At 53.3% G+C, this 13,064-nt stretch overlaps 1 protein-coding gene across 2 annotated transcripts in view; it reads left to right on the forward strand.

The window, feature by feature from the left end:
• The first annotated feature begins 5,925 nt into the window (after nt 1–5,925).
• Nucleotides 5,926–13,064, forward strand: part of MAN1C1 (mannosidase alpha class 1C member 1) — a 141,922-nt gene continuing 134,783 nt past the window's right edge. The window contains exon 1 of one of the 2 annotated variants that reach the window (XM_045476123.1): nt 5,926–6,696. In XM_045476123.1, coding sequence (XP_045332079.1) covers nt 6,157–6,696 — 540 coding nt within the window. In that variant the 5' untranslated portion in view covers nt 5,926–6,156. The remainder of the gene's footprint in view (nt 6,697–13,064) is intronic. The other variant, XM_045476122.1, reaches the window with a different exon arrangement.

Here is a 13,064-nt window from a genome sequence, read left to right on the forward strand (position 1 = left end):
CATTTAATTCTCACATCATCTTCCTGAGGTATGTATTACTATTGATTGCTTCCCCCGCCACCCCTTTGACAGATGGAGAAAGCGAGCCTCAGAGAGATCAGATGGGCTGCCCAAGCTCAAGCGGTCAATGTGTGGCAAAGCCAGGTCTCTCTGACTTCAAAGCCTTGGCATTACAGGGTTTCTCACCCTTGGCACTGTTGACATTTGTGGCTGGACAATTCTTTGTGGTAAGGGGCTGCCCTGTGCATTGTAAGATGTTTACTAGCATCCTTGACCTCTACCACTAGATGCCAGTAGCCCTCCTCCCCCAACTGTGACAGCCAAAACTATCTCCAGACTTTGCCAAATGTTCCCTGGGAGCAAAATTGCTCCCAGTTGAGAATTCTTGCTCCTGGCTGACCTCTGATGCAGGGCTGGGGGACTCAGGTAAGAAGAGGTGAAAGGAAACCTCCGTGACTTTCTTTTACGATCCATGAGGGCAGGTGTTCAGGGCTCTGTGACTCTGAAATCAGCCACCACTGCACAGCGAAGTATTGACTAAGTCCCGTAGCCGGCTGGAGTGAGCCCAGCTGTAGGGCCTTTTATCTCGAGACTGATGGGGTGTGCTCTCACTGGGCAGGCCCCCAGTCATCAGTGTCTCTCCTGCCCAGGGTTCAATTTATCTGGAGGCCATTAAGGAACCTGCCTGATGATTATCTCTTGGCTGCAACGTGGTTTTATCTCTAGGCTTCGATTCTAAATGGGACTAATGACCACTTGAGATTCAAATTCTGCACCACCCGCCCAGCACCTTCTTGATGAACAGAAGGGAAATCCCTCAGAGCTTGGTTCACTGCTCCCATCTCAGCAAATGCCCCCCCCCCCCAACTCCGGGGCAAGTTAGAGACCTGGGAATCAGGGCCGATGTCTCCCTCTGGATCAACGTCCTATTTCAAGTATTCACTGAGTCCTATCAATTTTGGATCCGAAATGTAATTTGGACCCTGCAGTCCTGGTGACTCCCACTTCCCCAGGCTAAGGCACATAGACTATTGCAATATCCTCTGAAACGCTCCCATTTTGTTCGCTCTTGCCTTCCATTCTGTTGCCCACACTGCAGCTAGAGTAGCCTTTTTAAAATGTTAATCTGAATCCACCCACCCACCTACGCCTACACACATTCCCACTCCTGCCCTGAATCATTCAGCGACACTTCCTGTCTTTCCCCATCACTCTCTCTACTTCAGACTTTTTCTGTTCTCAAAAGAACAGACTTTTTCTGTTCCCTCCACCCCAGGGCCTTTGCACATGTCATCCCCTCAGCCTTGTGTTCTCACTATCCCTTTTGGCTTCGGTAGCGCCATTCGGCCTTGGGGGAAGTCTTCCCTGACCACTTCTCATCCAACCTCAGTCTAGGTCTACATTATTCCACCTTTCTACAGCAGCATTTCTCTCTTTTCTCGCTCCCCTCTCAGCCCACATCCAGATTTGGGGATTGCTTGTTTGTTGAAACCCTTCTTCCCCGTGAGACTATAAGCACCACGGGTGGAAACAACGTGTCTATTTTGGCTCACCGTTACATCCCTAAAGCTTTGTATATTGCCTGGAGCATAGTAGGCACTTTATATGCACATGCTGAATGGCTGAATGAGCTCATACAATCCTCCCAACAAGCCTGTCCTCTGCCCTGACCCCTTACAGCACCTGATCTCATGGCGTTATAAGATAGAAAGCAGTAGACTTTGAAAGACATAAAGGGCTGTGGAGCCTGACTGATGGGACCAAATCCCCCCCTCTGCCACTTGCCAGATGTGGAACATTGGGCACATTCCTTAACATCTCGGTGCTTTTGTTTCCTCTTCTGTAAAATGTCTCATGGGATGGGTGTAAGGATCAAATAAGTGAGCTTCTATAACATGCTTTTATAAGAGCTTGGCACATAGCGAATGCCCCATTGATCTTAGTTATTATTAATATTATTAACACAAGGAGCATAGATTCTGGGAGCACATGAATCCGGTTTTCTCTTATATTTGCAAATCACTCCCTGTGTGACTCTGGACAAGTCGTGTCGTGCGCCTGAGCCTTGGTTTGTCTATCTGCTAAACTGGGATCTCAAGGCCTACTTCAGAGAGAGTTGTCACGAGGGCCTGATGGAATGAGATATGAAACACATAGACCAGTTCCCCGTGGCTCCCTTCCTGACGGGCTGGATCGGTCCCTGTTGCCTTTTAGACAAGAAGCTTCCTGAAGATAGGCTTCACACCTACTTTATTCACGGCTATTTTCTCCAGCCCCTCCGTCCCTGGTAATTGTAGGTGTTCAAGAAATAGTTCTTTACTGAATGACAGGAACCATGCTTTGTTCATCTTCGTGTCCAACCCGAGACTAGTGAAATACCTAGCATCTAATTTCAATAAATGTTTGTTGTCAGAATGGATTCTTTAAAGGGCTATTTAGCTCTGTTACCAGCCCCATTTGAGTTTCTACATTAAACTGAGAAAGATACTTGTTAACCTATCTTAACTCTCTCTAGCCTTAGTCTTCTTATCTATAAAATGAGGCTAGCAATAAAATGCACCACCTAAGCGTGTTCTGAAAAGTAAGTGAAGTAATATGCATTGAGAACACAGAGAATGTTAGTTCATTATTATTCCCTTCCCCGAGGCTCAGTTTCGTCCTCTGTGGAATGGGCATCCACTCACTCATTTATCCATTGGTTACTCAACAAACACAGCACACACATGCAAGGCATTGTAATTAAGACCTAGGGCAGTTAGAGAGGTGAACAAGCCATGGTCCCTGTCGTGAGGAAGTATCTGCTGTGCGACAGCATATCAATAGCAGAACCGAGTGACGAAATGACGAAAGAGTCATGATGTGTGTGAGGTCCACGGAGGCTGGGATGGGGACCTGCAGGGTTTCAGTGAGCTCTCTAGGGAGAGTGTAAAAGGTCTCCAACTCAGTGTAACCACCAACACGACATCAATCAGATGGAGTGGTCCTCTCTGTGCTCTGGGTTTTGTACCCTGGATCTGTGGAATGTGCTGGTTTTGTTGCAGCCCCACTTTCTACCCTGGCCCACCAACGTGTGAGAGGTGGAACCAGGTATCGCAATCCCACTGAGTATCCAGTTCAAACAGACATACCCTCCTAAGACTCAGCCTTGCTTCCCCTGACCCGTCCCCGCTGCCCCCTGCCTGCCCCTGGATTCTACCTCCTCAGGGGACTGAACAGTGATTCCCCTTACACTCTCAACGCTGGGCTCCTGGTTCTCCAAAGACAAGCCCGCTTCTTCCCGAGATGGGACCCAGTGAAGGGATGCTTGGGCACTGGAAATGGGAACAGGCCAGGCCAGGTGTCTGGGCTCCTGCATCTAAGTGGATCACATGTTTGTCTCTGATGCTCACAGCTGGTTCCAGGGAGCTGACTCCTGCCAGTCAAACTCATGAGGGATTGAAACATCCGAATTAGAATTTTACATTTAATCTAGGTATAACTTGTGGGATTTGGGTTGGGGGGACTATTCATCTCCAGTGACCAACATATATGCACCTGTTACCCAGAGCAGTCTTTTACTTTCAATGGAAAGAAATTTACATGCCGAGGGTATTTAAATATCAGGGGAGGGTCTGCTGTCAGTGGCCCGCCCGAGGTAGAAGGATGTCTGAGCCTCAGTGGCCCATCCTAGCAGGCCTCAGGGAAGAAGCAAGATTTACGAGGTGAGAGCCCGCCTGGACCGCTTCTTCCATCAGTAAAGGCCTCCCTGCAGTATTTTCTGTCTCGTCAATGCTGCATTTCATTTTAAATTGCAGCTGAAAGCAGATATTTTCCCTCTTGCCTATTACACCTCTTAATTTGTCTCTCCCTCTGCTGTTATTTGTCTCTATAAAGTGTTTTGCATGAAAGACCCACACAGCACAATGTTGCTTTGCCCTGGGTTGAGTTTATCAGGAAGGAAAGCACAGAGAGACTCAAGTCCAAGGAGGAAGGTGTGAGGGCCCTCGGGTCGAGACACACGTGTCTGGGAATATATGCCTGGCAGCGTGTACAGGTGCATGGTTTGGGGCCTGTCTGCTGTGAGTCAGTGGATATGTGTGTGCACACGTCAATATTAGTACTAATATGTATGGATGTCTATCTTTGCTCTGGTATAATCACTTGGTATTCATACCTAAATTAAATGTGTGCTTGTGTGCGAATACTCATAGGCAATCCCTGAGTGCATATGTATTTATGCGTAGGAGCACACATGTGCACATAAACACACGCAGGCATCTAGGTTCGCATGTCACATGATATGTGTGGTCTCTACACACGACCAGGGTTCTCCTCTGCGCTCCCATCGCATGTCTCCCTCCCCCAGCTAGGGGCCCCAGCCCTTGGGGCTCTGGGAAAAGGAAGGCAGAGCAGTGGTCTGCGGGGGGGGGGGGGGGGGGGGGGCAGTGGAAACGCTGCCTTAGGCTGGCCCCACCGCGGCCACAGCTCCCCGGCTTGGCCCCGGCCACCCCTTCCTCAGAGCCTGCCACAGCAGCACCACCAGGGCTCCTGCGGGAGCTCTGGGGACCCCTGGGCAGGCCCTCAGCTCCCTGTCAATCCTGGACTGGCACCGAGGGGCGAAAGCTGCTACCGAATGACGGCCAGAGCCCTTCAGCCTGGCCGGGTCTCCGGCCCCCACCCGCAGACCAACAACAGGAGCGGCGCGGGCGGGGGCGGCAAGTGGGGGGGGGGTCTCGGTCGCCCCCAGCCCAGCGAACGCTGGCCACTAACCAATGGGCGACTGCAGCCCAGCGGGGATCCCTCCGAGGCAGCCAATGACCTCGCTCCGCTCTCCACCCCCGCCCGCGCCAACTCCGCGCAGCTGGACCATTGGTGCTGGTGGGATGGGGGGAGTGTGCGCGGCGCTGGCCACTTGAGGGAGGGGGCGTGGCCTGGAGTCCCTTCGCCTCTCCCCACCCGCGCTTAGGCCCCGCGCTCCCTACCCCCAGACGCGAGGCCATTGGCCTGGCTGCGGCGCCGCGGCGGAGGTGGACCGCGGGGCGCGCGCAGTGGGCGTGGCCCGAGGGCGTGGCCCGGAGGGAGGCGGGGCCGCGGGCGCTGTCTCAGTGAAAGCCCGAGCTGCGGCGGCGGCGGAGGCGTCCGGGCGGGTGTGCGCGCGTGTGGGGCGCAGGCTCGGCGGCGGCGGCGGCGGCGGCGGCGGCTCAGCCTGCGGAGGCAGCGGCCCGTCTGGAGCGGCCGCTGCGAGGACGCCAGCTGCAGCGGGAGAGGTGCAACCGGGGCTGCGCGCTCCGCGGGGCCGGCGGGGGCCGGGAACAGGTGATCCCAGCGGGTCGCGGAGCCCCAGCGAGTTGGCGGGGCGGGAGTCCGCACTCCCGGGCGCAGCTGCAGCCGCCCCGCCGCGGCTGGTCGCGGACGGCGGACTGCGCCCGGCGCCGGACCGCGCGGCTCGGGTGTCCCTCTGCTCCCGGGGGCCCAGGAAGCCTCCTGCCCTGGGGGCTCAGAAGTGTCCGCTCCCGCTGCCCGGCGTCCGCTCCGCGGCGGAGCAAAGTTGTGGACGTGTCCCGATAGCCGAGCCGGGAGCTGTCACGACCCGGCCGGGTCGGCGCGCTCTCTCAGCGGCGCTGACACGCCAGCCCCGCCACCGCCTCGCCCCCTGAGCCGGCCCCTTCTGGAAACTGCTTCTGAGGCTGAAACTTTGGGCCGAGGGGCTGCGGGCGGCGCGGCGCGGGGACGAGGCCTGCGGGCGCCCCTCCGCGCGGACAGCCTAGGCGCCGAGGACGGCATGTGACGGCCCCGGCGGCGGCCGCAGCGCGGGAAGGAGCGGGCCCCGCGGGCTCCGGCCGCTGCAAGGAGGGGCTCCGCGGCGGCCGGAGCGAAAGCTGTGGCGCGCGGCCGACCCCTGCGGGCCCGGGCCCCGAGCCGTGCCGCCCGGCGCGCCCGGGCCCCGCCGAGGCCCTTGCGCCCCCGCCTCGGCGCGGGGGGACGCGCCCCCAAACTCCTTGAACTTCAGGGGCGGCCCCCGAAGCGGCGAAACTCTCAGGGACCCCCACCCCGGGCGGCGCCCCTCGACGCCCTCCCCGCGCCAAACCCCCTGCCGGCCAGTGCCTGCCCTCCGAGGGCCTCGGGGTAGGGGGGCCCGGCCGGAGCTGACCGGCCCCAGCCCCGCGCCAGGCCACGATGCTCATGAGGAAAGTGCCCGTCTTCGTCCCGGCCTCCCCGTGGGGGCTGCGGCTGCCGCAGAAGTTCCTCTTCCTTCTCTTCCTCTCGGGCCTCGTCACCCTGTGCTTCGGGGCGCTCTTCCTGCTGCCCAACTCCTCTCGCCTCAAGCGCCTCTTCCTGGCCCCCCGGACCCAGCAGCCCGGCCTGGAGGTGGTGGCCGAAGTCGCCGGCCACCCCCTGGCCCGCGAGCAGGAGTCGCCTCCCAACCCGGCCCCCGCCGTGCCAGCCCCGGGTGAGGACGACGCCAGCAGCCAAGCCAATGCCCGGCGCCGGAAAGGGTGGCTGCGGCGCACCCACCCCACCGGGACGCGCGAAATGGCCACGGCGGCCCGGAGCAGCGGCAGCGCGGCCCTCAGACCCCAGGAGCCGAGCATTCCGTTTAGCTTTGACTTCCACGCGTTCCAGAGCCGCCTCCGCCACCCGGTCCTGGGGACTAGGGCGGATGAGAGTAAGGAGCCCCAGAGCCTAGTTCGAGCCCAGCGGGAGAAAATCAAGGAGGTAAGGACTCCCCTTCTTCGGAAAAGGAAGACTCTCTGTGCTTCCATCCGTTTCCCCTGGCCCCAGTCACTTCTGGTCCCTGGACCACTCACTACTTTAGGCCCTCCTGGCACACTGCACCGTCCTCTCTCCTCCCAAACTTTCCACTTTCTCCTTAGTGGGCACTTTCCCACTGCTGGGTTCAGTTCATCCTCCCCATCCCTGACAGTAGCTGAAACGCTGGATAGACTCTGCTCTACTCCCAGACTCTGGTCCTTCCGGTCAAGTCCCCAGCCCAGGTGGGCTCTGTCCCTTTGTGGAGTTGCTAGTTAGGTTCGTTAATGGACACCCTCTCTGCTTGCACAGGGCCAAGAGCCACTTTCTTTCTCACTGTGTGTCCGTAAGTCCTGACTTTCCCTAAACCCCTGTAGGATCTGCTACCTGGAAATCCAGGATTTGGGGGTGTATCTGGTGTCCTGAAAGTATTTTGTAATCAAGCCGGAAAGTGTTGTGGATTCTTGCTAACTATTTCTGTTGAGCTTGGGAACAGTTGTACATAATAGCATGTGATGCAGGAAGGAATGATCAATAGGGTGGTGGTAATGTTACAGAAGCTCTGAGGTGATTGGCCTAATGAAGCGGGTCTTGGACTTGTTCCCTGTAGGGACTGTGGGAGGGAGGGGTTTAGAAGGATCACTTTGAGTGTGGTGAGTCTTGGTCTCAGCTTAAGAAACCAAAAGCAAACGCAGCCTGCAGCCTCGCTGTGGCTTGAAGATTGTTGCCAAGCCGCCACTGGTAACTAACACTCAGCTGTACCACTGTTACAGCTGCCTGCCTGAGGTTTTTGCCCAGCAATGCAGAGGGGGCTGCAGTGACACCCCCAGGCCACGAGGGGGCTATGGGCAAGCAGTGGGCCAGGGTCTCCTCCCTAGAAATGAGAGGATGCTTCCCCCACACCCCCGCCTTGGCCCTCCCCATGCCATGGATGGGCCCAGAAGGAAAGGACTGTTTCTGTCTGGACTTTTTGTTTGCTGCAAAGGAGTCAGCAGGTCTGATTTCCAGGGGGAGCCGGCAGCAAGGGTCAGGACCTGCCCTGCCGGGATCTGCTCAGAGCCAGCGGAGAGCTTAGCTGTCCCTTTCTCCGTGTCTGGACTGTCCTCCATCCCAGTGTCCACCTCTCCCACACTTCTTACCTCTGTTGGTACTCAGCCCTTCCAAGATAAGCCCCGTTTGGAGACTATCTTAACTAGCAGTCACAGGACATTTTATGACGTCAAGATAGAAAGCCACAAAGATGAGTCCTTGGTGTGTGTGTGTGTGTGTGTGTGTGTGCATGCGTGCGCGCGCGCTCTCAGTTTTCAAATTCTTGTTGAAATCTCAAATGTTAATTGAAGGCTGGAACTTGCAGGAGCTAAGGAAGGGACATCATTTCCCCCTTTTTGGTTAAGAAGTGTGCCGTTGACTACTTATGTGAACCACCCGCAGCTCCCTTTCTTGAAGCCAGCTCTGAGCACATTAGCCCTTTCTGCCTTTTTACACCTCCCTGGAGAGCAGTAACTCCCAGTGACATTACATATAAACTACATGCATGCAGCTTTTCGTGGGGGTGTCCCGTGCTGCCATCAGATTTTCAGAAGCCTCCCCCAAAGAATGAAGAATTAACTGCTGTCCTCATCAGAAGAGGTGCTTTCTGCATTTGCATCTAGATATGTGACCTATTTCTGAAAGCCTGGGGCCGGGAGCCATGGTAGGAAGGGGGTGCTGGCTAGTGGGGACTTGGTTCTGCCCCTCTACATACAGAGACAGCTTCCCTTGCCGGCAGAGGCTGCAGGCTGCAGCAGCTGGGGGGTGGTGGGAGGTGTGGAGACTCTGCTCTGCAGGTGGGTGTAAAATAACATGACGGGCGAAGGTTTGTGTTGGTTGCCAGATGTCTGGATCGTTCAGACTGGCATCTCTGAGCACCCCTGGTAGCAGCTGGAGGCCCACTTGCATGTACCTGCAGTTGGTGTTCAGTGAGCCCTCTCTTACTCTCCTGAAGACCTTAAGCTCCTCAGAACAGAGGAGGCTGAACCAGATATACTAGAATATGTTGAAGCCTGCTGTCTCTTCAGGCTTCTTGAGTTTGGACCCCCGCCCCTCCCAACGACCTGGAAAATGTGGGGCCGAGTCTTTGGGTTAGCTGTTAACACAGAGCTACCTTCCCCGGTGTCCTGCCTGATAGGGAATGCATAGGACTATGGCTGGAGGATGTCTTTATTTCCTTCTCATTTAAATTTCTATCTGTGCCATGCCCAGGGGTAGATCATTTTAGAAAGGTGCCTGTTTTCGTAAGAGGGACTGGTGCTTCCCTCTCTGGCTTGTTTATTTCCAGACATGGATTGATTAGACCCCAGGAGCAGAGGGGGAGCTAGTATCAGATAAAAAGGGCTCTGTTCTTATAAGACGAGGTTTTTAAAGTGAAAGTAAACGTCAAGAGAGACACAGAGAGGGTGATAAATGAGAGTGAATGAAGACTGGACACCCAGGCTCTAGATCAATGAAGTATATTTATAAACTTCTGGTTTGAGAGATGAACATGGCCATGAGGTCTGTGCTGATAAGATGGGTTGAAGCCACATGTTCTGGGTGTGTACGTACATCAGGAAGCAATCTGTCCATAGAACCAACTATTTTTCTTCACTCTGCAGCCATGGAACCTTGCGGGAGGCAATGTGGTGGAAAGGGGAGACCCAGAGAATGCGAATGACAGTTCAACTGTCAACATCTGACTTTGGGCAAGCTACCTGCTCTCATTCCTGGACCTTATTTTTCCTTCTGTAAAATGGAGTGAGGGAGTGTTGCATACACCCTTGCTTCCAGACGCCGTCCCTAAGTAGACTGCCAGTCTGGTCAGGGACTCCTTAGCAGTTGGGCTTTTCCCAGCTCTGTTTGCAATGTGCTAGTTAGTTCCATGAGGTGACAATGGCGTGCTGTTGTTGACGATTGTGGTGGTATTCACTGTTGCATCCCTGGCACTTAGTCAAGAATAGATAAAGCAAGCTCCCACGCTGGACTCGATCTCACAACCTATCAGATCGTGACAGCCCAAATCAAGAGTTGGACACCCCAGAGCCCCCAGATGGGACTTTAGAGATGGGATTGAACAGTGACAACTCCTCAGCCTGGGATCATGAAGAGTAAAGGAGTTGGCGAGAATGTAAAACAGCTTGCTAGCAGCCTTCTCTTCCAGATCTGAAGATGATATAGGAAATTATTGTCATAATCATTAATTATAGGGGAGCTTTGCCATTGGTGGATTCCTTACAGATTCGAGTTCAACAGATTTTCTCACTCATAACAAGCGCGGGGGGGTGTGTAGCTTGTCAGGGTTACATCTCAGTGAAAGGGTTCACACTCTCCTGGGTCCTGCTGCCGATGGTTGGTTGCCAGTCTGGGGAACCTCAGTTGTCCCTTCCAGTTTAGGGGGCTTTTGTTAAAGGGAACTGGGAAGTCTGAGACAGTGAGAATGTAGTATTGGAAGGGAGCTTCCCCTGGTCCATAGGCAGAACATGGGTTGAATTTCATCCCCATCCTCTCTGTCCAGTCCCCTTATGCACCACCGAATGTGGCGGTCCTGCTAAGAATCCAGCCTGGGTTCAAGACCTAGTCATGCCATCAACTCTGACCTCAAAGAAAAACTCCTGTCTATCACTGGACCTGTTTTCCTGGTAAAACAAAGGGACTGGCATTTAAGGGACCCTTGTCTTTCCCTCACTCCCGCCTGTTTACTGTTTTGTTTATGGATCTGCCCAAGCACCTAGAATAGGGTCTGAAGGGTCTGACACCTAGTTGGAACTCAGTTACTTAAATGAGTGGCTACAGCAGAGATCTATAAACTAACAGTTAAAGTTGCTGGTGGCAAAAGTTGGGTCTTCTTCCTGAGGGTACCTGCAATTCTAAGAGTGTCAGCGTAGGGGCCATGGCAAGGCTGGGGACTTAGCAGCTCCGTGACCCAAGAGGCCTTTTAGAAGTTGCAGTAATTTTCCAAGTGCAAGTAGTCTACCTTGAAGAGAGTGGGGAGGTGGCAGCCACGAATAAAGTCTTTTCATGCCTGGATAGCAGGCATCTGGAGGATGCCCGAGTTGCCCTGGAGTGCCTGAAACTTGGCAGGGAGGGCCCCAGCTCTTGCTCTCTATGCCTGCTGCGTTAAGCCTCCAGGATATCGCTGGTTATGATATGTGACTATGTCTGAATAAGTCATCTTGGCAAATGATCTTTGCTTGCCATTAATGGGCTGGTTCGTTAGTCATGTGTGGTTTCCCTGTATATCTGATTTATCACCACTAGGGCCATGGAGGGGTAGGAAAATTAAAGGGCTTTGTGTTCTTTGTAGCATGTGAATCTGAGCCTGTGAGATGTTCTGGGTAATTAATATTAGGAACACTCTTTCCTCTGAAGAGCTCTGTTTAAGTTGCAGATTCATTGAAGATCTTTTCTTCTCCCTGTCCTTCAGTTTCACTCTTGTCCTGCTCTATGATACATTTCATGTAGGTAGGAAGTCTGGCCCATAGTAACTGGACAGGTCCTTTGGGAGACCCTTACATCCTAAGCCCAGCCACGCCTCATCCTTCTTCCTTGGAATGGAGTACTGTGTGTAAAGCTTAGACCTTGTCCCCACCAGGTGGACAACTTCACACCCACAGGTTGGCTGGATCTCTTATTTTGCATTGCACTATCATTTGGGGGAATTAGGTGCAGACATTTCAGGAGCGGTTGTTTGTTGGGACTCACATCCTTACCTCTGTCGTTAGTGTTAGGTCTAGAAACAATGACTTTTAAAAGTCAGCTTCACACTGTAGTTAGCAGAGGGGTAAGAATATAGATTCCCCTGCGGTTTTTGGAGTGACTGATTTACATCCAAGCTCAAGAAATGCTTTTTCTCTAGCTTTCCCTGAAGACTGATCCATTACTCTACCAAAAATAAATATTGTGATATATATCAGGCATACTTTGCTCAAAGGGACTTACATCTTTTCTCTTACTGAAGAAAATAAATCAGGCTCACAAATTGGAAAGGAATTCCATTCAGGGAAGCGGTTTCGTAATCTCGGTGGGCAACCAGTCCTGTGGGTACCGCCTCTGGCCTTCCTGTATCCTGGGTTGAGTCTGTGTTACACAAAGGGAGGTGGTGGGAGAGCTTTAGGGAATTCTCTCCCTGCCTTGTTTTCATTGGCCAGGTCAGGAAAGCCTTAGCAAGGGAATGATGGACATGATTCAGGAGAGTAGCTGCCTCAGGTGAATTCATGGGTATTTATTACATTACTTTAAAAGAGGAGCCGTGCATGGAGCAGGGACGAGTGTCTTTGATCCAAGATGATGATGATGATGATGATTCCAGTTCTCTACACCTGTGGTCCAGAAAGACCAGGCTCATTCAGACAGTAAGCCCTGGTTCTTGACTTCCAACTACCCCAGGGCCAGGGCCTCACAGGCAAGTGTTTGCATGATTTGGGGAAACAAAACAAGACTTTCTTAGCTCTGCATCGTCATGGCAGATGATGACAAGACATCAAATTGGAGACCCCTCAAAAGAATACTGAGGACCCTAGGGCCTAAGTCCCTCTTCTTTCCCCCCACTTGTCTCTGGAGGCTAGTTAATAGCCAAAACAGCATAGTTTTGGTTCTCTTATGTATTACACTTTTAAAAAAATATTTATTTATTTTTGAGAGAGAGAGAGCATGAGTGGGGAAGAGCAGAGAGAGAGGGAGACACGGAATCTGAAGAAGGAATCTGAAGCTATGAGCTGTCAGCACAGAGCCCGGTGCGGGGCTTGAACTTGTGAACGTGAGATCATGACCTGAGCCGAAATTGGAAGCTTAACTGACTGAGCCACCCAAGCACCCCTATTTTTGATTTTTTAAAGTAGGCTCCACCCCGAGTGTGGGGCTTGAACTCAGGACTCTGAGATCAAGAATAATAACATGCTCTACCAACTGAGCCAGCCAGGTGCCCCAATTTGGGTTCTTTTATTAAAAAAAAAAAATTTTTTTTTTTTTTACATTTATTTATTTTTGATAGGCAGAGAGAGACAGAGCACAAGTGGGGGAGGGGCAGAGAGAGAAGGAGACACAGAATCTGAAGCAGGTTCCAGCTCCGAGCTGTCAGCACAGAGTCCGATGTGGGGCCTGAGCTCATAAACTGCGAGATCATGACCTGAGCCGAAGTCGAACACTCAACCGACCGAGCCACCCAGGCGCCCCCAATTTTGGTTCTTTTAAATGCAGAGTTGATGTGGCTGAGATCACTACAAGTCAGACCTCCACCGCCAAAGAGAGCAGAAACCATGGAGACCACAGCTATAGGTTTCAGGCTCAGTATGTGTGGTGGCCCAGGCGTAGGTGTTTTCTTC

The sequence above is a fragment of the Leopardus geoffroyi genome, chromosome C1, assembly GCF_018350155.1.
Source record: "Leopardus geoffroyi isolate Oge1 chromosome C1, O.geoffroyi_Oge1_pat1.0, whole genome shotgun sequence".
Taxonomy (NCBI): Eukaryota; Metazoa; Chordata; class Mammalia; order Carnivora; family Felidae; genus Leopardus; species Leopardus geoffroyi.